General features: G+C 37.2%; 1 protein-coding gene across 4 annotated transcripts in view; it reads left to right on the plus strand.

Annotated features, from left to right (window-relative positions):
- The window catches only part of MTMR2 (myotubularin related protein 2), a 128,629-nt gene that overhangs the window by 76,175 nt on the left and 31,132 nt on the right, over positions 1–21,322 (plus strand). For all 4 annotated transcript variants that reach the window (XM_046014971.1, XM_046014972.1, XM_046014969.1 and 1 more), the window contains 6 exons: positions 2,214–2,308; positions 2,469–2,579; positions 5,914–6,015; positions 7,108–7,191; positions 18,864–19,013; positions 19,770–19,958. In XM_046014971.1, the coding sequence (XP_045870927.1) occupies positions 2,214–2,308; positions 2,469–2,579; positions 5,914–6,015; positions 7,108–7,191; positions 18,864–19,013; positions 19,770–19,958 (731 nt within the window). The remainder of the gene's footprint in view (positions 1–2,213; positions 2,309–2,468; positions 2,580–5,913; positions 6,016–7,107; positions 7,192–18,863; positions 19,014–19,769; positions 19,959–21,322) is intronic.

Genomic DNA, 21,322 nt, shown 5'->3' on the forward strand with positions numbered 1-21,322 from the left:
AAATCTAAGCTCTTTTGGTACCACCAGGCAGTATCAGTATTGTAAAATTTACAGGAATACCTAATATATTAAATATTCTGGTTGAAAATTAATCTATCTAGACTTGATTATATGCAAAAATGACATTGAACGTAAAGCGTAAGGCTAAAATAACCTTGAATATGTTAATTCCTCTAGAAGAGTCATTTGATTTTTAGTTGGCGTAATGTAAATCTTCAGTGTAGTTTTTTACGTTAGAGTAGTGTTAGGAACATCAACGGTATGCTTTAAGCAAGTAACAGTCTCAGAGTATCGTGGTCTGAGCATATCAGAAATAGAGATAGCCCCAGACTACAGTATTTCAACCTTTAACACAAGAGTCAGATGGTGCTAAGTTAGTGGCTTAGCTTTGCATGACATGATGGAAAGAGATTTGAAATTTGTAGTCAGAGGATCTGCTTTCAGGTCTTAATCTTAGCAGTTCTTGTTCTGAAATATTAGGCTTTTGTTATACTTCTCTCTGCCCTGCTATTCTCATTTAAAATTTGTAGGTGTAATTATAGGTCTTATATACAGGTTTGTTATGAAGGTTAAAGGAAGTACTCAGGTGAAAAATACTTTATAAACTCTGCAGTGCCAGGCCATCAGTGCTGGGTGTTCCTACTGTCATTTGCTCTGGTGTGGTTCCCGGTTATAATCTCTCGTCTATTTGGTGTAAATCCTGCTAAGCACAAATTCTTTCTTCAGTGTGATTTAGCTACCACCAGACTGAGAAGGAAGGATAGAGGGGGCAAAACAAATGATCAGTGATAATAGTAACATAGATATAAACCCTTATGTATGTATAGTACTTTCATGAATATTATCTCATGATTTTAGAATAAAAGGTAAGATGTAACAAAAACATGGGGCTAAGAAGGACATATCTTGAGGCAGCTGATAGAATAATGAGGTTGATTTTCTTGTGTAAGTAAGAAAACTGGCTCTGGAAAGAATCCAGAAATGTTTTAGTAACATTGAATAAAACCTTTCTACGTGAGGTAAAAATTTATAAGAGCAAGAAAGTATATGCAAGGCAAGTTTGTGTATCTTTCCATAATGATGGGTTTATTTAATTTTAAAAGTGCCCCTCTAAATGAAACATGCCTTGGAAACAACAATTTAAAAAATGTAGCTCATACTTGAACATTCCTGAGGGAACTACTTTGAAGGTTAGAAATGTTTGTTTTAAAATCAGTCTCATTTCAGATTCCATACAAAATGTTCAGTCTTTCAGAGTAGTGAGTAAAAAGCAAAGTCAGGAAGTTGTAATACCTTATTAAATGTATTTTATGTCCCGGCATTTTCCCAGAAGCCCTTTGGAAAGTTCTTAGCAATTTGTTGCTCCTAGTTGTGCCTTACTTTCTGGAGTGATGAAGATATTCCTTTATTTGCTCATTTGCTGCTATAATGACATACCAGGGATTTATGAATATTTTAAGTTGTAAAAAAGTTTGTAGTGGGCATTATGAACTTACCATATTAAATACTATTTTGAATTAGTCGTAGCTGAGTTATCCTGCTTAATTAATGAATGTTTTAGAAAACATTATACTGTGTAGATCCATTATTTATCATTTAATAAAACAATGCTTGTGATTGTTTCGTTCCAAAATTCGACATCAGTTGCTTGGTCAGGAATATAATATCCTCTTATTTTACTATTATCTTTCTAAGAGATAATGTTTCATATACATTGCATTTCTCCTACAGTACTTTACCCACAAATATAATCAAGTCAGGAGTTTCTCTTGTATATTTCCAGTATATTTTTAGGGGAATCTTGATACATTTGACTGACCAGAAGACAACCAGCAGATTAATGAGGTGATCTGGAAACTATGCTGACTGGTGACTGTGGCTTGAGACATCTGCAGTCATTAACTGAATCACTACTACCCTTCCACCCACTACTCCAGCTTCCCCATGTATTTTATCAAGCAGGGATAGAGGCTAGCCCTGTCTCCTGTCAGAGGGTAGGGGTCATCTCTACCTCTTCAGTCCCTCCCAGATTTCTGCATGGTTGGAAGCCTGGATTTGGCTTCTGGGTTCTGTTGGAACACTGATTCTGTCATTTTGGAGCATAGGTTAGAGCAGCAGTCAGAATTTTTGTAAATTTCACTTGTGAAAAGATGTGAGTGCAGTTTTTAATAGTGCCTGTTGTATAGTAAGTTGTGGACTCTTTGCTTTTGCAGCCAAAGATGTAACTTATATATGTCCATTCACTGGTGCTGTCCGAGGAACTCTGACTGTCACGAATTACAGGTTATATTTTAAAAGCATGGAACGGGTAAGACTTGTTGGATTAGATTTTTATATGTACATCTGTATGTTCTTTGCAGTTTTGTTCATTTTTGATCATTTTTAATTAAAGCATTTCTAATTTAAAATAATTGTACAGTATCCATTGCTTAGTTTTAATTGCTTTTTTTTTTCTTTCCTTCCTTTAGGATCCCCCATTTGTTTTAGATGCCTCTCTTGGTGTGATAAGTAGAGTAGAAAAAATTGGTGGTGCTTCTAGTCGAGGTGAAAATTCTTATGGACTAGAAACTGTGTGTAAGGTAAATGTTATACTTACATAATTTTATTTGGTTTGGAAAGCTTTCTTTCTTTTTTTTTAAATTTTATTTATTTGACAGACAGAGATCACAAGTAGGCAGAGAGGCAGGCAGAGAGAGAGGAGGAAGCAGGCTCCCTGCTGAGCAGAGAGCCCACTTCGGGGCTCGATCCCAGGACACTAGGATCATGACCTGAGCTGAAGGCAGAGGCTTTAACCCAGAGCCACCCAGGCACCCCTTTGAAAAGCTTTCTATTAAATAGAGCCTATGTGCAGAAACTGGTTTCCAAACTGTCAAGTACATTTCATGCTGTAGCATCATTCTAGAAGACAGCAACAACATTTAAGAGTAATAAAAGGTGATCTGTCATGAATTAGGCTTGAATTCTTTCAGACCCAGTACAAGGTACTTTGTCATTGATTATTTCATGTATATATAGTTATATATGTGTATATATATACACACTCATCTTCTTTTCCATTCATCTACTGATGGACACTAGTTCCATAGTTTGGCTATTGCAAATAATGCTGCAGTAAACATAGGAATGCATGTATCCACTCAAATTAGTGTTTTTTATATTTTTTTGGGTAAATATCCAGTAATATGATTACTGGATTGTAGGGTAGTTCTATTATTAATTATTAATTTTTTTGAGGAACCTCCATACTGTTTTCCACAGTGGTTGCACCATTTTGCATTCCCAGGAAGAGTGCAGGAGGGTTTCTTTTTCTCCACATCCTCACCAACACTTGTTTCTTGAGTTTTTGATTTTAGCCATTCTGACAGGTGTGAGGAGTTACCCCATTGGGGTTTTGATTTGGAGATGTCTAACTTGTATTAAATGCATTGACACTTGAATGAAACTTAAGATTTTTACACTTTCATAATTCTGTTCAGTCATAGACATTTCATCTCTGGTGCCATTTCAGTAGGTAGCTGTTCTCATTATGGCCTGATTATTACCCATGCACATTTCAGTTCTAGATCACCTTATTTTTTTTCCCTGCTTTTCTGCCAATGCCAAAAGTAAAAGCAACAGCACATGCATAAATTTCAAGTTACTTTCTTTCTTTTTTTAAAAGATTTTATTTATTTATTTGACAGAGAGATCACAAGTAGGCAGAGAGGCAGGCAGAGAGAGAGGGGGGAGCAGGCTCCCTGCTGAGCAGAGAGCCTGATGTGGGGCTCGATCCCAGGACCCTGAGATCATGACCTGAGCTGAATGCAGAGGCCTAACCCACTTAGCCACCCAGGCATCCCTCAAGTTAGTTACTTTCTTATGCTAATCTTAGTAGTTCTGTAAATCTAGTAATAAAGGTAATGACTACTAATTATTTTTATACATTTTCCTTCATAGTCAGAAGGGCTCTAAGAGTATAATAGCTGTGAAAAATGTGTCAAGCACATTGTCTCCTAATCACTTTATTGTAATCTAATAGTAAATGGAGCGTAGAATATGAGAGGACATGAAAGAGGGAGACTTTGAAATCTTGATCATTTTAAATATATATATATATATTTTTTTTTTTTTATTTATTTGACAGAGAGAGATCACAAGTAGGCAGAGAGGCAGGCAGAGAGAGAGGGGGGAGCAGGCTCCCTGCTGAGCAGAGAGCCTGATGTGGGGCTCGATCCCAGGACCCTGAGATCATGACCTGAGCTGAATGCAGAGGCCTAACCCACTTAGCCACCCAGGCATCCCTCAAGTTAGTTACTTTCTTATGCTAATCTTAGTAGTTCTGTAAATCTAGTAATAAAGGTAATGACTACTAATTATTTTTATACATTTTCCTTCATAGTCAGAAGGGCTCTAAGAGTATAATAGCTGTGAAAAATGTGTCAAGCACATTGTCTCCTAATCACTTTATTGTAATCTAATAGTAAATGGAGCGTAGAATATGAGAGGACATGAAAGAGGGAGACTTTGAAATCTTGATCATTTTAAATATATATATATATATATATATTTTTTTATTTATTTGACAGAGAGAGATCACAAGTAGGCAGAGAGGTAGGCAGAGAGAGAGGAGGAAGCAGGCTTCCTGCGGAGCAGAGAGCCCGACGCGGGGCTCCATCCCAGGACCCTGAGATCATGACCTGAGCTGAAGGCAGCGGCTTAATCCACTGAGCCACCCAGGCGCCCCGAAATCTTGATCATTTTAAATACAGTTTTTTTCCATGGAGCAAGACCATTATCAACAAACTCAAACGTTTGTAGGGCCCTGTCTGTGGCACTTTTGATAACCCTCCGATTAACAAGAGTGATTATGAACATCTCTACTAGTTGTAAATATATTTACTGAGGAAGAAACAAGGTATCAGCTTAGGTTTCCGCACATGTTTGTTTTAAAGTAAGGTAAAGCTAGCGTCCTAGTTTTGGATCAGATTTGTGATAAAATGTCCTACTTGTTTGTGTACTGCAGATGCAATAGAGTGCAGTGTTCCTGTATTCAGTTTTATAGAACAAATATAATAAATAAATATAATAAAGCTATTTTGAATTTTGCTTAGATTAAAACACTTAGATAAAATGGGTAGTTTTGAAATTATTCTTAATCCCCAAGTTTTTCTTAGTGCAGTTAAGATGTCAGTAAACCAGAACATGAATATCTATATTGAGACTGAGCATAGAAAATTTCTTGAGGACAAATAACAAAAGGGAGCCCAGGACTTTAGATCTGACTTTAGAGGCAGGATGACACCAACCAAACATTTGGGAGTTTATCTGCCAGGAGGTGTTTGAAGAGCTTGGACCTGGAGAGGAGGAAGAGATTTAAGTAGAGTTTGATTCCATCAGTCCAGTAGCAGAAAACTTAGGAAGGTCCAGTGAAAATGAGCCCTGGGAAGGGATCATAAATAGGAAAGTTATCACCAGGCGTAATGGGAACCAAGGCACTTCCGAAATATAACAAGAACTAATCAGGTTTTTAGTAGGGAAATCCATGACAAAAAATGGGCTTTCACAGGGAAAGGATATACACTGAGCTGTGTATCTATCAGTCATGATAGTGAGCTTCAGATACATTATCTCTTATCAGGTGGTATCTCCTTTACTGCCTATTGTGAGTAAATAAGCAGAAATAAAATTTCTGTCCTCTGAATTTTGCCTTGTATTAGAGTACCTTTTGTGTGTGGTTTTTGTTTTTGTTTTTGTTTTTGTTTTTCTTTTCAGTTAGGCATTGTGATTTCCCTTCCTCCAGGAGCTGTCGTCTTATTTTTGTATCCCACATTCACAGATCTTAATATTCTACAAGGTAGTTCCGAGTTACCTTTATGTGTTCATTAAATAAAAGGTGAACAGGGATCGATGACTTGGATCCTAAATCTTTTCTAGGATATTCGGAATTTACGGTTTGCTCATAAACCTGAGGGGCGAACAAGAAGATCCATTTTTGAGAATCTAATGAAATACGCATTTCCTGTCTCTAATAGCCTGGTAAGATGTTTTTTGTCTTTGAAAAATGTGTAATGTAATTTTTGGTGTAGTGTAAAGAAACTTGTCTAGGCTACCTAGAATCTACATTTGTGATCCTACTTTGTGATTAAACCAGATGCATAATTTAGGTTTAATTTAACCTCTTGGAGCAGTTTCTCTTAGGAATGAAATGAGGAGGCTAGACTAGCAGATTTCTGAGGTCTATTCCTGCTTGCTGATATTCTATAATTACAGGATCTTTCTATATCGTTCCCACGATGAAAAGCTGTCTGTGGTCTTAATGAGGATTTGAATTCTCCTTTTTATTTTTTTTTAAAGATTTTATTTATTTATTTGAAATCTTTTTAATTGAGAGCTGAGAGTTAAGTCTAGCAATTTTAGGAGGAAAGAGTGAGCAAATCTTAGCAGAGTTCTGCTATCAGCTGGCAGTGGTGCTCCCTCATTAACGCTATATAATCTAACTTCCACATTAGCCTCGTGGTCGTAAATATTATTTATCCCTATTTTAGAGTTGAAACCAAGGGCAGGTAAGCAATTAACTCAAGGGTACAGTTAGTAGGGAGTAACATTTGTAATCAGGACTGGTTTTTTGACTCTTGTTCGAATGTTTTTCATCATAGTTGTTTCTGTCCTTCTGTCTACAAAGATGATAAATTAGATTTTCTTTTTTGGTACACTGATCACATACCAAAAAACAATATGTTTATTCAGTATGTTTTAGAAATTGTAGCATTAACTTCAGCTGCTTAACTGCTGACATCTGTGATGTCAAGCTACTTAATTTTATCAGAAGATGTCTTCTGTAACCTTAACAGTTTATATTGAAGGAAATATGGTGATACATTAGCATTTGATACATCTTGGTGGTGGGCCTCTGTGCTTTCCTATGTGTTTCAAAAATATGAAAAAAACAATACATTTTCAAAATTATAAAGCAAGAGCCAAAACAACAACATGAAAAAAAGGACACCACTTAAAAATATCCTTGCAGACGAGTAAATGAAAACTTTGGGTATGATAAGGATTCATTTCTGATTCAAGACCCTCTGAAATGTCTTTTTGTAGCTATTAACTCTGTTTACCATTTTGTAGCCTCTTTTTGCTTTTGAGTATAAAGAAGTATTCCCTGAAAATGGGTGGAAGCTATATGACTCTCTGTTAGAGTATAGAAGACAGGTATGTACTTTTATTCTTTCAGTTTTAATATTTTGCATTATTTTCATTACACAAAAAACTTAAGGGTAGAGGTATATAGCTTTATATAGTTGTGTGGGTCGTGTTGTTTTAATGAAGGCTAATCCTGCTTCTTTGTCTACCTTTCAGTTTCTCTAAACTGTTTGAGACTGTTTTAGTGATCTTTTATTAATTTACTTATCTAAGAAATAACAAGTAAATCAGCTTCTAAAAATGTTTAATAATGATAAAAATTAAAGAGTAAATATATTTACATTTTAATATTCTTATGTGCCACTCACTTTTTTCTTTTGGAGATCCTATAATATAATCCTGAAAAAATTTCATAGTAGTTCTGCTTATAACATAGCCCCCCATGAAATTTTGAAAGTTTTAGATCTTCATAGAGGACACACTTATACATAAAATGTTATCATATCAAATCTGATAGTATACAAAAGAGATAATACATCATGACTAAGGTGGGTTGGTTTACTATGAGAAACCTATCAGTGTGGTATACTATAGTAAGAGATGAAAGCAGAATTCAGTCTGGACATCTGTGTGACAGTCTGTCATCCTCTCTGTTCTCTCTCAGGACACCACTTCCCAGAGCCCTTTACTGAATATTTAAACTCTGCCTAAAATAGTCTTTAACGTTCTTCATGTTCACTCTGCTTTCTTGGAATTTCAGTTAGGACACATTGGTTGTTTCTTTGGTAATCAGTAGATTTGAGATCCAGATTACTCTAGAATTCAGATATGAAAATAAGCTGTGATTTTTGTATTTAGATTTCAGACATTGTGTTTGAATTATAGAGCTTCTAATTTATTTAAGTTTGTTTCACAAAGCAAAGAAGAGTAAAAATCCACCACCAGAGAACTAAAGATACCCAAATGGTTAGAAGTATCGTTTGTTGCTCAATAGCATGTAGTCAGTAAAATAAAATTTCTTAGTCAGTTATAAAGCCATCAGATTGGCAAAGTATGAAGCAGAATATGCAATAGTGAATCAACTGGAAATCATGAGTCTACAAGTTAACATTGCAAGACTTTTGCTAATTCAAAAAGCCAGTGTCAGAATTAGGTGGGAAAGCAATCAGAAGATTTAACCATGTCCTGAGAATTGTTAAGATGAGAAATATTCTCTAGGAATCTAGGCAAAAATTGCCATCAACATAGAACTTTGGAAAGCAGGCAGATAACTGTGTCCACAGAAAAGAAATGTTATTATGGAAAAGAGAATAAGTTAAAGAGTAAATAAACAACTATACCCCTGGGGCGCCTGGGTGGCTCAGATGGTTAAGTGTCTGCCTTCGGCTCAGGTCATGATCTTAGGATCCTGGGTTTGAGCCCAGCTTCTGCCTCTCTCTCTGCCTACTTGTGATCTCTCTCTCTGTCAAATAAATAAATAAATAAAATCTTAAAAAACAACCACAACAAAAAAACCCCAAAAAACCCCAACTATACTCCTCTAGAAGGAGAATTAAGAGATTAGGAAATGTGGCTGTCAGAATAGAGCATTGAACTCTACATGAAGTAATGCAGATGCTTTATGATCTTTGATTTACAAGATGAATTTTTGACTTTTTTTCCAGCAAAGCTAGACACTTTGTCTCTGAGGCAACTAAACTGAAGTATAGTGTAGAGAACTGTGTATTTTTTGTGGTTGGAAGACTCAGGTTCAGGGGTGGATTTTGATGTATATTAAGTTTATTACAGAAGAAAATGAAGGTAATCTTTTAACATAAACCTTAAGAGTAAAGATAATGCATCAGAGTTTTCCTTTTTTTCTTTTCAATTAAAATTAAAAGTGGTAAACTTGCATTCTGCATAAAATTTAGAAGTTGAATTTGAATTGAAAAGTAGGTTTCCCTTCCAGGACAACCTTGTCCCCAGCCACTCCAGTTCCTCTCTCTTAAGGAAGTAATGTTGTTGGTTACCTATGTATGCTTTCAGAGATTTTATGCCTTCCTTTTCATTTAATGTGTTTTGGAGGATACATATCATCTCAGAACATATAGACCTGTCTATTCTTTTTTTCTCTTAGGTTGAGGTATAATTCACATACCATAAAATGTATCACTTTAATGTACAGTCCACTGGCTTTTAACATATGCACAAAGTTGTGCAACTTTTACCACAAATTCCAGAGCATTTAGAAGACTGAGTTTGAATCATATCTTTAGCTCTTACTTAGTTCTCAATCTTGGGTATATGTTCTTGAATGAGTCATTATGTCACAGTGCTTTTATTTTTTTACATGATCATAGGAACTGCTTTATAGGAATGTTTGAAGGATTAGTAATATACGGGAAGGTATTTTATTAACCAAAGAAATCTATCCAAGTGATTATTACTGTTTTTATTACTTTGTAAAGCTCTAAAAACAGAAATCATGACTGGTGGTGAGATTCATTGTGTGTAGCCACTAAAACACAAAAGGAAAGTCACATTAATTCTGTAGACCTGTACGTTATAGTGCTGATCATATGTTATTTTTAATGGACAAAATTATTAATAACTATTTAAATTTGTTAGTGAGAGGATGTTTCTTTAATTTATTCTTGATGCATACATACAGCGATTATACAGAGGACTCTTGAAATTTGTGAGTAAGATCAAGAAAAATCATCAAGTTGATAAAACTGTGAAAATCAGTCTTAAGGAAATGAACATGGTCTTCTGCAAAAATATTCAGTCACACGGTAGATAGATGTATTGCTTAGCAAATTTGGAAAACACTCAAGTCCAGTCAAGGAAAACAGAATTTATCCTCAGCATTGGAATGTAAATAACTAAGGAAAGCTATCATCCAGTTACTTGGGTTGTAACTTGACTCTGACAAATGGATACATTAACTGAAGGACAGTGATTTGCAGGGAGTGCCATGGATCAGTAGCTGTCAGAATGTCTTTAGTACTGTCTACAAAGAGTGTGTGCTGACTGGTCAACTCCACTTGTCGGTTTGGAAGGCAGTTCCTTTAGTGGAGGTCAGTATACCACCTTATCTAAGAATAGGAACACAACAGTCATTAGTGTAACTTAAGTCAGTTGTTCTACCCCCACCCTGCCAATTTCCTGGAGAATGTGACACATTCCCACTGGTAATAGTGGTTCTCCCTGAGAGTGATTTTTCAAGGATATGAGAAGGGATTGAGAGATGAGAGTACTCCCTGGGTTGGGAATGGTTCATCAGGATCTCAGGTGAGGTATACCTCTCTGGTGATCCGGCAGTCTTAGCTCTGACTCCATGTTTCCTAAGAAAACTTGAGAAACTACTGTTGCTTTTTGTGAAGGCTTCCTTGCGGGTCATTGATTTAGTCATTAATCATTCCTTCCTTCACTCATCCATCCATCCAGTTTATCTGGCACTACATATACTAGTGGCTAAGTCTATGAAACTGGAGGACACAATTCTGACTTCCAAAGAGCATATACTTAGTGGAGGATTCAAAGAGGTAAGCTGATAATTAAAATACACAGTGATGAATATGGTGACTGGTAAAGCCAGGTATTCCAGTGAGAGAATATGAAGCCCTTTGGGAACTGAAAGTATTGGTATAGGCTTGACTAAAGACTGGAGTGGCAAGAGATCAGACTGGGGAAAGCTGAAGTATGAAGGGCTGGGCTTTGCTAAGTCCCATAAAGGAGTTTCTTTCACAGTTTTATTGAGAAATAATTGGCATACATCACTGTGTAAGTTTAAGGTACATGACAGGATGGTTTGATTTGCATGTATTGTGACATGATTGCCAGAATAGGTTCAGCTACCATCCATCTTTTCATATAGACAGAATAAAAACAAAGAAAAAAAGGAAACAGTTTTCTCCTTTTGAGGAGAACGGGTAGATTTGCTCTCATCAGCTTTCTTGTATATCATACAGCAGTGTGAGCTGTAGTCATCATGTTGTCCATGACGTCCCAAGCAGTTACTTCTTTTATAATGGAAGTTTGTACCTTTTTGCAACCTGAGCACTTTCCTCCAGTTTTCTCTCCCCCAACCACAAGTCTGTTCTTTTTCTGTCATTTTCTGTGAGGTTTTTTTGTTTTTGTTTTTTTTTTTTAACATTCTGTGTATAAGTGAGATCATATAGTATTTGTCTTTTTCTGTCTGGCTTATTTCACTAAGCGTACTACCCTCCAGGTCCTCCCATGTAGTTGCAAACGGTTAAGATTTGCTTGCTTTTCATGGCTGAATAATATCCCATTATCCATTCTTCCACCAGTGGACACTTATGTCCAACTCTTGGCTGTTGTAAACAATGCTGTCCTGGTTATGGGCAGTGCAGGTTTCTTTTCCAGTTACTGTTTTCATTTCCTTTGGATATATCTGCAGAAGTGGAGTTGTTATAATACTGTAGTTCTGGGTTTGATTTTCTGAGCATCCTCACACCGTTTTCCATAGCAGCTGAACCAGTTTACAACTGCATCCACAGGGTTTTCTGTCTCCACATCCACAACAGCTTCTGTCATCTCTCTATTTTTTAAATTTATTTTTATTTCTTATTTTATGATGGCCATTCTGACAGGTCTGAGATGAGATCTCATTGTGGTTTTAATTTGCATTTACTTAATGACTATATTGAGAATCTTTTCATGTGTCTATTGGCCTTTCATATTTCTTTTTTGAAGAAATGTTCATTCAGGTCCTTTGACCATTAATTTTTTTTTTTTTTTTTTTGAGTATAGCTGCCATACTGTGTTACATCAGTTTCAGGTGTACAACATCATGATTTGGTTTTTGCTGCTGTGTTGCATGAGTTTTTTGTATATTTTGGATACTAACCCTTTATTAGATATACAGTTTAAAAGTATTTGAATTTTTGTATTAACAGTTGTAATGTCTCCTTTTTCACTTATAGTTTTGTTGATTTAGGCCCTTCCTCTTTTTTCCTTGGTTAGTCTAAGAGTTTGCCAACTTTATTTATCTTTTCAGTGAACTAACTCTTGGTTTGGTTAATTCCCCTCCCCTCTTTTTTTCTGTTTTGTTTATTTCCACTCTAGTCTTTATTGTTTCCTTTCTTCTGGTAACTTTGGACTCAGTTTGTTCTTCTTTTAGTTAAGATATACACTTATGTTGTTAATTTGGGATTTTTCTTGCTTTTTAAAAAAAAAAAGATTTTATTTATTAGAGAAGATGGGTTGGGGAAGGGCAGAGGGAGAGAGAGAGAGAATCCCAAGCAGACTCGATGTTGAGCGTGGAGCCCGACACAGGGTTCAAACTCACAACCCTGAGATCACAACCTGAGCAGAAACCCAAGAGTTGGATGCCTAACCAACTGCTCCACCCAGGTGCCCCAGATTTTTCTTGCATCTTAATGTAGGCATTTATTGCTCTAACTTTCCTTTTAGAAGTGCTTCTGAAACACCCTACAAATTCTGGTATGTTGTATTTCCACGTCTGTTTGTATAAACTTTATTTCTCCTTTGTTTTCTGACCAAATGGTTGTTGTTGGTTATTCAGGAGAATGTTGTTTAATTTCTTTATTTGTGATTTTTTTCAGTTTTCTTCTAGTGAACTCCCTCTACTTTTGTTTGGGAAAGTCTACCCTTCCTTCAGTTCAGAAAGACAGTTTCACTGGCTATAGAATTCTTGGCTTAGTTATTTTCTTCCTGTTAGTGATTTCTAGTTTTAGGCCATTATAGACAGAGAAGATATCTAGTATGGTTTTAGACTTCTTGAATTTGCTGAGACCTAACACGTGGCCTGTAATGGAAAGTGTTCCATGTGCACTTCAGAAGAATGTCTATTCTGCTGGTGTTGGATAGAGTATTCTCTTGGAACCTGTTATGTCTATTTTGACCATAGTGTTCAAATCCGCGTATTGATTTCTTAATGATTTTCTGTCTGGATTATCTATCTATTGTTGACAATGGGGTATTAACATCCCCAACTATTACTCTGTTACTGTTTATTTTTACTTTTGTTGTTAGTTTTTGCTTTATATGTTTAGGAGCTCCAAAGTTGAGCACACAAATATTTATAGTTGTTTTATCTTATTAATGTATTGCCCTTTTCCTCATGATATCATGACTTTCTTATTCTCTCTATATTATTATTGTTTAAAATCTATTTTGCTAAGTGTAGATAACCCTCCTTTTTTTGTTTATCATTTGCCTGGATTGTCTTTTTCCATCTTTTCATTCCCAGTCTATGTGAGTCTTTGAGGCTAAAGTGAGTCTCTTATAGGCAGCATATGGTTGGATCTTATTTTTTTTATCCATTTAGCCATACTGCATCTCTTAATTGGAGAATTTAATGGTTTATGTTTAGAGTAATTATTAGTAGGACTTACTGTTGCCACTTTGTTAATTAATTAACAAATCAATTCTGGTTGTTTTATATAATCATTGTTCCTTGTTTCTTATCCTGCTCTCTTTGTGTGTGTGTGTTTTGATGTCTTTTGGTATCAGTACACTTTTACTTCTTTATCATGTTTTTTGTAATTACTACAGAATTTTCCATGTGGTTACCATACCATAAGTTTACATAAATACCTTGCACTCAGAACACCCCACTTTTAAACTGATAACATGTTAATGTCAGTAGAGCTTATAAACTTTATATTTTTACTGCTGTTCCCCCTTATTTTTAGGTTATTGCTGTTATAAATTACATGTTTTTTATATGGTGTAACTAATAACAGATTATTGTAGTTATGGTTATTTTTACTGTATTTTTTTTTTAGCTTGCCAACTAGAGTTGTAGATGAATTATATGCCACTGCTACCGTATTGCAGAATCTAACTATGATTGTTACCAATGAGGTTTTTACTACCTTTCTGTGTTTTTATGATGCTAATTAGCATTCTTTCACTTGTACTCCAGTATTTAGCATTTCTTATAAGGTAGGTCTGGTAATAGTGAACTCCCTCTACTTTTGTTTGGGAAAGTCTACCCTTCCTTCAGTTCAGAAAGACAGTTTCACTGGCTATAGAATTCTTGGCTTAGTTATTTTCTTTGACTATTTTGAGTATGCCATCCCATTATCTCTGGCTAAAATATTTCTGTTGAGAAATCTGCCAGTATTCTTACAGGGTTACCCTTGAATGAAAGCCCACTCGTGTTGCTCTTAAAATTCTTTGACTTTTGATGGTTTTTTTTGTTTGTTTGTTTTGCTTTTTAGGTTTATTTATTTAGTTATTTTCCAGAGAGATAGCAAGAGGGAGCGTGTGTGCATAAGCAGGGGGAGCAGCAAGCAGAGGGAGAAGGAAGCAGAGGGAGACAGAGGGAGAGGGAGAAGCAGGCTCCCCGCTGAGCCAGGAGCTAGATGCAGGGCTTGATCCCAGGACTGTGGGATCCTGACCTGAGCTGAAGGCAGCCGCTTGACTGACTGAGCCATCCAGGTGCCCCGACTTATGATGTTAATTGTTTTTTTAATTTATTTAATTTATTTTATTTTATTTATTTGACAGAGAGAAATCACAACTAGGCAGAGAGGCAGGCAGAGAGAGAGGAGGAAGCAGGCTCCCCGCGGAGCAGAGAGCCCGATGTGGGGCTCGATCCCAGGACCCTGAGATCATGACCCGAGCTGAAGGCAGAGGCCTTAACCCACTGAGCCACCCAGGCGCCCCTTATGATGTTAATTGTAATGTGTCTCAGTGTATCCCTGTTTAAGTTCAACATATTTGGGTTGCTTTGGACCTTATGGATCTGGATGTCCCTTTCTTTTACCAGATTCAGGGCATTTTCAGTCATTATTGTTTTAAACATACTTTCTATCATTCTCTTTCTATTCTTCTGGAATTCGCATAATGTGAATATTATTTCTTTACATTATGTCCCATAATTCCTATAGGCTTTCTTCATCATTTTCATCATTGTTTTTCATTCTTTTATTTTCTTTTTGTTATTCGGACTGTTTTTTTTTTTTTTCCTAAGATTTTATTTATATGGCAGAGAGAGAGTGAGAGAGCACAAGCAAGGAGAGCTGCAGGCAGAGGGAGAAGCAGGCTTCCCCACTGAGAAGGATCCCGATGCAGGACTCAATCCCAGGACCCTGGGATCATGACCTCAGCTGAGGGGAGATGCTTAACTGACTGAGCCAACCAGGCATTTCTGACTGGTTAATTTCTAATACTTATCCTCCAGGTCCCTGATTATTTTGTATATTAGTCTGTTTTAGGGCAAGGCAACTGTTTGAACTCAGAGGACAGAGATTGGGAAGGGTGTGCTACTGGTTGAGAGGAGTTGAATGGGATTGCTGACTTGGTTCCCTACCCAAGTGAGGGTGTAGGATGGGCCCTACAGAAACCTGGATTCTCTGGTCAGGTCAGGTCTACTAGATTGCTGGGACTGGGTACTGTGTTCAGTTATAGACGGGGCTGTTAATGGCAGGACAGCATGATGGGACCCAGGCCTCATTGTTTGGGGACCCAAATTAGGCCTGTCACTGAATTCCCTGGTCGAGCAAGGCCACTGGTTTTACTCTGCACCCTGGAGAAGCCACAGGCTGTGTGCTCTGTTCCCGTATCACTGTACATAGGGCTGTTTCATGGGCTGTGGAGCTTCTTGTGTTCCCTAGTTAGGGTCCCCGACCAGACAGGCTGAGAGCTCTATTCAGCAATGAGCAGGACAGTGAGTTAGTTAGGTTCCCTTCTTGGGTGCAGCAGGAGAAACAGCTCTAAAGCCAGTAAAACTCTTTGCTGTATTAACTCAAGATGATTTAGATCTCAAGTTCCCTGACCAAACAGGGCCACTAGCTTTGTTCTGTAAAGTCTTGGCTATCTGTCCACTTCTTGGCCTGAGTACCATTGGAGTACAGTGCTACCATGAGTTGTTGCCAGCCATTTCTGGTCAGATGGGGCTAGAAGACAGGCTCCATCTACAACTGATTGGTCTGTGTTTTAGCCTCCTTGCCTTGGAGAGAGGGGGTGGGGCCTTCCTAGTTATTCTACATTTCCCAAGCAGCCTCAGTGGTTGGGAAGGGCCTGGAACTACCCTCAGCCCCAGCTAAGAATTAATTCCTCTGTTTGGGAATGCTGCATTCCTAGGACTGGCTTTGCTTTTGGGGACAGTCAGCTCTTCTCTCCTGTCTCCCTGCTTGAGTGCTGCGGGTCCACACTGCTTCCAGTTTTTGCCAGTCCTTCTGGTCCGATGGGGTGGGAAGACGCTTTGCAGCATGTGGGGCTGTGATTTAGCTTCTGGCCTGGGAGTGGGCAAACTGAATTCTAGGGCTGTCAAAACTCCTCATTTGAGAGTCCAAATTAGGGGGTTCTGGACCCTTCTGAGTTCTCTGTTCAGGGTGTGTGCGCCCCTGACTCTAGTCTGCAAGTGAGCAAAACCACTCATACAGGTTCCTCCTTCACCCCAGGACGTGTGAATTCAGTTTGTCAAGATCCATGTGCCAGTTGCTGTAAGCCCTTCCCCACTTCTCCATCACAGTTGGATTCCCAGTGCTTGAGCCCCACAGATTCCCCTGCTGTTCCTGGGCGGCAAGATCAGCGTAGCAGCTCCCACAAGGTGACCCACAGTGCTGGCGAGGAGCTGGTTGTCTCCTCTAGCTTAGGGAACACCTCTCTGTGTGGTGCTGGGCTGGCCTGGAGGGGAGGGACATTACCCTTCTAGTGCAGTCTTTCTGGGTCTCTGAAGTATAGGAGCTGCTTCAGCCCTGTGTTTGAGGATTCACTCAGTGCTGGCCTGTTCTTTTTTTTTTTTTTTTTAATTTTTAATTTATTTATTTGACAGACAGAGATCACAAGTAGGCGGAGAGGCAGGCAGAGAGAGGAGGAAGCAGGCTCCCTGCTGAGCAGAGAGCCCGATGCGGGGCTTGATCCCAGGACCCTGAGACCATGACCCGAGCCGAAGGCAGAGACTTAACCCACTGAGCCACCCAGGCACCCCGATGTGCTGTCCTGTTCTTAAATAGTTGTCAGTAGTGCTTGTGAGGGGAAGCAGAGTCAGGAACCCCTGTGTTGTCATCTTGGGGACATCACTCCTCCTCATGAAGGAGTTATGCTTCATGTGAAAAGGACTAGGTAACCACTGATAGTTCTTAGAGGAGGGCATGGTAACGTGCTTCTTAGACGAATATTATAGAGACAGCATGGAGAATGGATTGCAGAGGGACAGAGGAGATGTGGTAATGGCTTGAATTAGGCAAGTTGCATTGAGGGTGGATGATAGTGAGCAGAGTTTTCTTTTGGTACTTTTAGATGGACAAAAATCTTAGAAATTGGTCATTGATTGGATGTAAGGGGGTTAGGCAAAGGGATAAATTAAAGATGGTATCTGAGGTTTTTGCTTGAGTATCAGCTTTATAAATTTGCCAGTTCACTCTACTTTTTTGCTATAGCATGGAAATATATTTTTAAGCCTTTAATCCAGTCTTTCTTTTATTTCTAAAAATAAATAAGGATCTTACCTAAACAGTTGTTTGCTGTATAAAAAAGTTGAGGAAAGCAAGAGGGAGGGGTTTATGTATATCATATGAAGCAGGTTGGGACAGGTTAATTAAATAGGGTATAGAGTATAAGGCACTGGTAAAGAACCAGACCGTGGCTCGGAAGTCACGGAAACTGTGTACCCTATGATTACTGGGAGGGAATTTTCTCTCTTTCCTTAATGTTAATACCCTCTTGGGTGACTGGCAGGCACTTGCGAAATACCTTTTAAAGGAGAGTACATTCTTCCCTTTCATTTCAGATTTTTATAACAATTTTTTCTTTTTTTTTTCAGGAACAATGTACTTTTAAATAAAAAGGATAGATGTGCAATGTACATGGAGTTCTTTATTACCTCCTTTGTTTCTTCATCTATCAAATATAGTTAACAAAACCTGGGTACAATAATATGTGCATGTGGGTGTGTGTAAAGAGGCTGCTGACATGTACTGGCGCCTAATAGGTGCTCAATAATTTTTTTTTTAAAACTACAGTTTGGTTTCTTTCAGTTCTTTTTCTGATTGATTTTATGAGTTGTTGGAGGCCATAAAATTTTAAATATATATATTCTTAGTTCCATTTAATTTCATGGCTTTATTTTCTGTTGAATGAAAGATGGAAAAATTTTAAGTATCTACTTCTTTACATATCTACTACTTCACATAGCATTTATGTGAAGTAGTAGACTAGTTATAGCTAATACTGAAGATCAAATGAGAGTTCAATAATCGATGTGTTTTTAAAAAAGTTAAAGTATTTCTTGTCTCTTGGCTTCTGTTACTCCCTTACTTTTCAAATATATGTTAGATTAGCAACATTCCCATTAGTACTACAATTTAAAGGGAAAAATTCACTTTAAATATATGAATGATAAATATATGTATGGTGTTCTGCTGGATACTGAGTACCTGCTCCCTGAAATTTCTTTATGTAGATGAATGACAGCAAAATCAACCATCCAATCAACCACAGTGAGACTTTTGAACATTCGCAGTCTTACTGTGTCCGTCCTTCCTTCCTATTGTATATGTTTAGCACAGACCCAGCAGTCTATCAGTATTTAATGATTTAAGAAATCTTTCAATATATATTTGGCATCAAAATGAACACAGATCCCTACATTAGAATAGCTCATTCTAAAAGCCTGGTCACTACAGGTAGACAGTAACTATTCCAGCAACTTAAGAAATGGATAGTGGAGATAAGAGGGGTTAAATAAGATGGCTTTTGTTTCAGTAGCTTTTAATATTTTAGGTGGTAATTTACCTTATGTTCTATTTCCCATGTAGGGAATTCCGAATGAAAGCTGGAGAATAACAAAGATAAATGAACGCTATGAGCTTTGTGATACATACCCTGCCCTCTTAGTTGTGCCAGCAAATATTCCTGATGAAGAATTGAAAAGAGTGGCATCCTTCAGGTCAAGGGGTCGTATCCCAGTAAGTGTGAAGCTTTGATGCGACTTTGCAAATGCTTTTGTACTGTATGTAACGCTGAGGTTAATGAATGGGAGAATGGATGCAGATAAAAATAGCTACAGCAGCATGTCTTTTATGGGGATTTGAGAAAATGAGTTATTTAGTAAAATTAAAACTGGAGGAAAGACTTAGATTAAGGAAGTTTCTGGAGAGTCTGCCATTGGTAGGAGAGAACTGCACAGAATTGTGACTCTTAACTCGAAAACAAAGTTGACTCTGTATTACTATTTCTTTATTTTATTATATTATTATTTATTGTATTATTTAATCATGGCAATAAATGCTTTTTTCCTTTAAATCCTAGAAAGAAGAAAACTTTACAAATTTATGATGAATTACTGTGTTTTAGAAAGATCAGCTCAATTTTAGGTACAAAAGTCATAGCTTCTGAAGACTTTATAGTTGGACAGTCTGTTGCTTTAGTAATAAAACTTTAAGGGGTTTATTTAACCCCCTTTTAATGTATTTTGATTCTAGAGACTTCTGAATAATCATGACTTTCATAAATCAATACCTGATTAAAGGATTAGATCAAATTTTCCATATGCCAGAGTTGACTTGAAAGAAAGGTGATGATTTGTATAGCAGCCTTGAATGGACTTTGGTGTCTAGGCTTTGGAACCAATCAGAAAGCAGAATTTTATAGAGTAATGTTTTGGAGAAGAATTATAAACAGAAATATATAAAGAGTACGTCACTATTTTTTCCCCCATTAAGGTTTTATCATGGATTCATCCTGAAAGTCAAGCCACTATCACTCGGTGTAGCCAGCCCATGGTAGGAGTGAGTGGAAAGAGAAGCAAAGAAGATGAAAAATACCTTCAAGCTATCATGGACTCCAATGCCCAGTCTCATAAAATCTTTATATTTGATGCCCGGCCAAGTGTCAATGCTGTTGCCAATAAGGTGAGATTGTCTTTCAGTAATTAAGATTATAGTTACAGGTTCATGCATCGGCTGAGTTTGGTGGGAGCCACAATGTGCAGTAGAAATGTTTCAGGCTCTCCAGTGATAGAGATGTAGATTCTAATACTGGCTCTCCTACTTATGGTATGACTTTGAGTTAGTTAGTTAATCTCTCTCTCTTTTTTAAAGATTTATTTATTTATTTTAGAGAGTGAAAGCGAGCAGGAGGAGGGACAGAAAGAGAATCTCTAGCAGACACCACACTGAGTGCGTAGCCCAACGTGGGGTTGATCTCACATTCCTGAGATCATGACCGGAGCCAAAATCAAGAGTTGACCGCTTAACCAGCTGAGCCACCCAGGTGCCCCTAGTTAGTTACTTAATCTTTTAATTTTTTATTTGTTCACTTTTTGTTGATGTACAATTGAGATACAACATTATACTAATTATTGGTTTATAACATATTTCAGTATTTGTATAGATTGTGAAATGATCACATTAAGTGTGTTTACCATCTGTCACCATACAGAATTTACAACATATTCTCCATATAATGAACACTTGTAAGATTTACCTTCTCAACAGCTTTCAAATTCATGATAACGGTATCACTGACTATAGTCCCCACATAGTATGTTGCATTCTCATGACATTTATTTTATAACTGGAAAGGTGTGCCTCCTTATCTCCATCGATTTTGTTCCCGGACAAACCCTCCACCCTGTGACCACCAGTCTGTTCTCTGAATCTCTGAGTCTTGTTGTTTGTTCATTTGTTTTGTTTTTTATATTGCATATATAAGTGAAATGAGTCTGTATTTGTCTTTGTCTTACTTATTTCACTTAACATGATACTCTTGAGACCCATCTGTATTGTTATAAATGGCAAGATTTCATTTCTTTTTATGGCAAGTAGTATACACACATACGCAGCACATCTTTATTATATGTTCATCCACTGATGGACACATAGACCTTTCTATAGCTTGACTGTTGTAAACAATGCTGCAATGAACATGGAGTGCACAGATCTTTTTGGATTAGTGTTGTTTTCTTTCAATAAATGACTAGTGGTTCTGTTTTTAAGCTTTTGAGGAAACTTCATGTTCTTTTCAATCATGTTTATTTTTGTGATAATAGCCATTTTGTCAGATATGAGGTTATATCTCATTGTGGTTATAATTTGCATTTCCTGATGATTAGTGATGTTGAGCATCTTTTTGTGTGCTTGTTGGCCATCCGTTGTCTTCTTTGGAAAAATGTCTGTTCAAATCCTCCGCCTATTAAAAAAAAAAAATTTATTCTTCATTTTGTTAACGTGTCACATTCATTGTTTAGATGTTGAACCATCCTTACATCCCTGGA

The sequence above is a fragment of the Meles meles genome, chromosome 8, assembly GCF_922984935.1.
Source record: "Meles meles chromosome 8, mMelMel3.1 paternal haplotype, whole genome shotgun sequence".
Lineage (NCBI taxonomy): Eukaryota > Metazoa > Chordata > Mammalia > Carnivora > Mustelidae > Meles > Meles meles.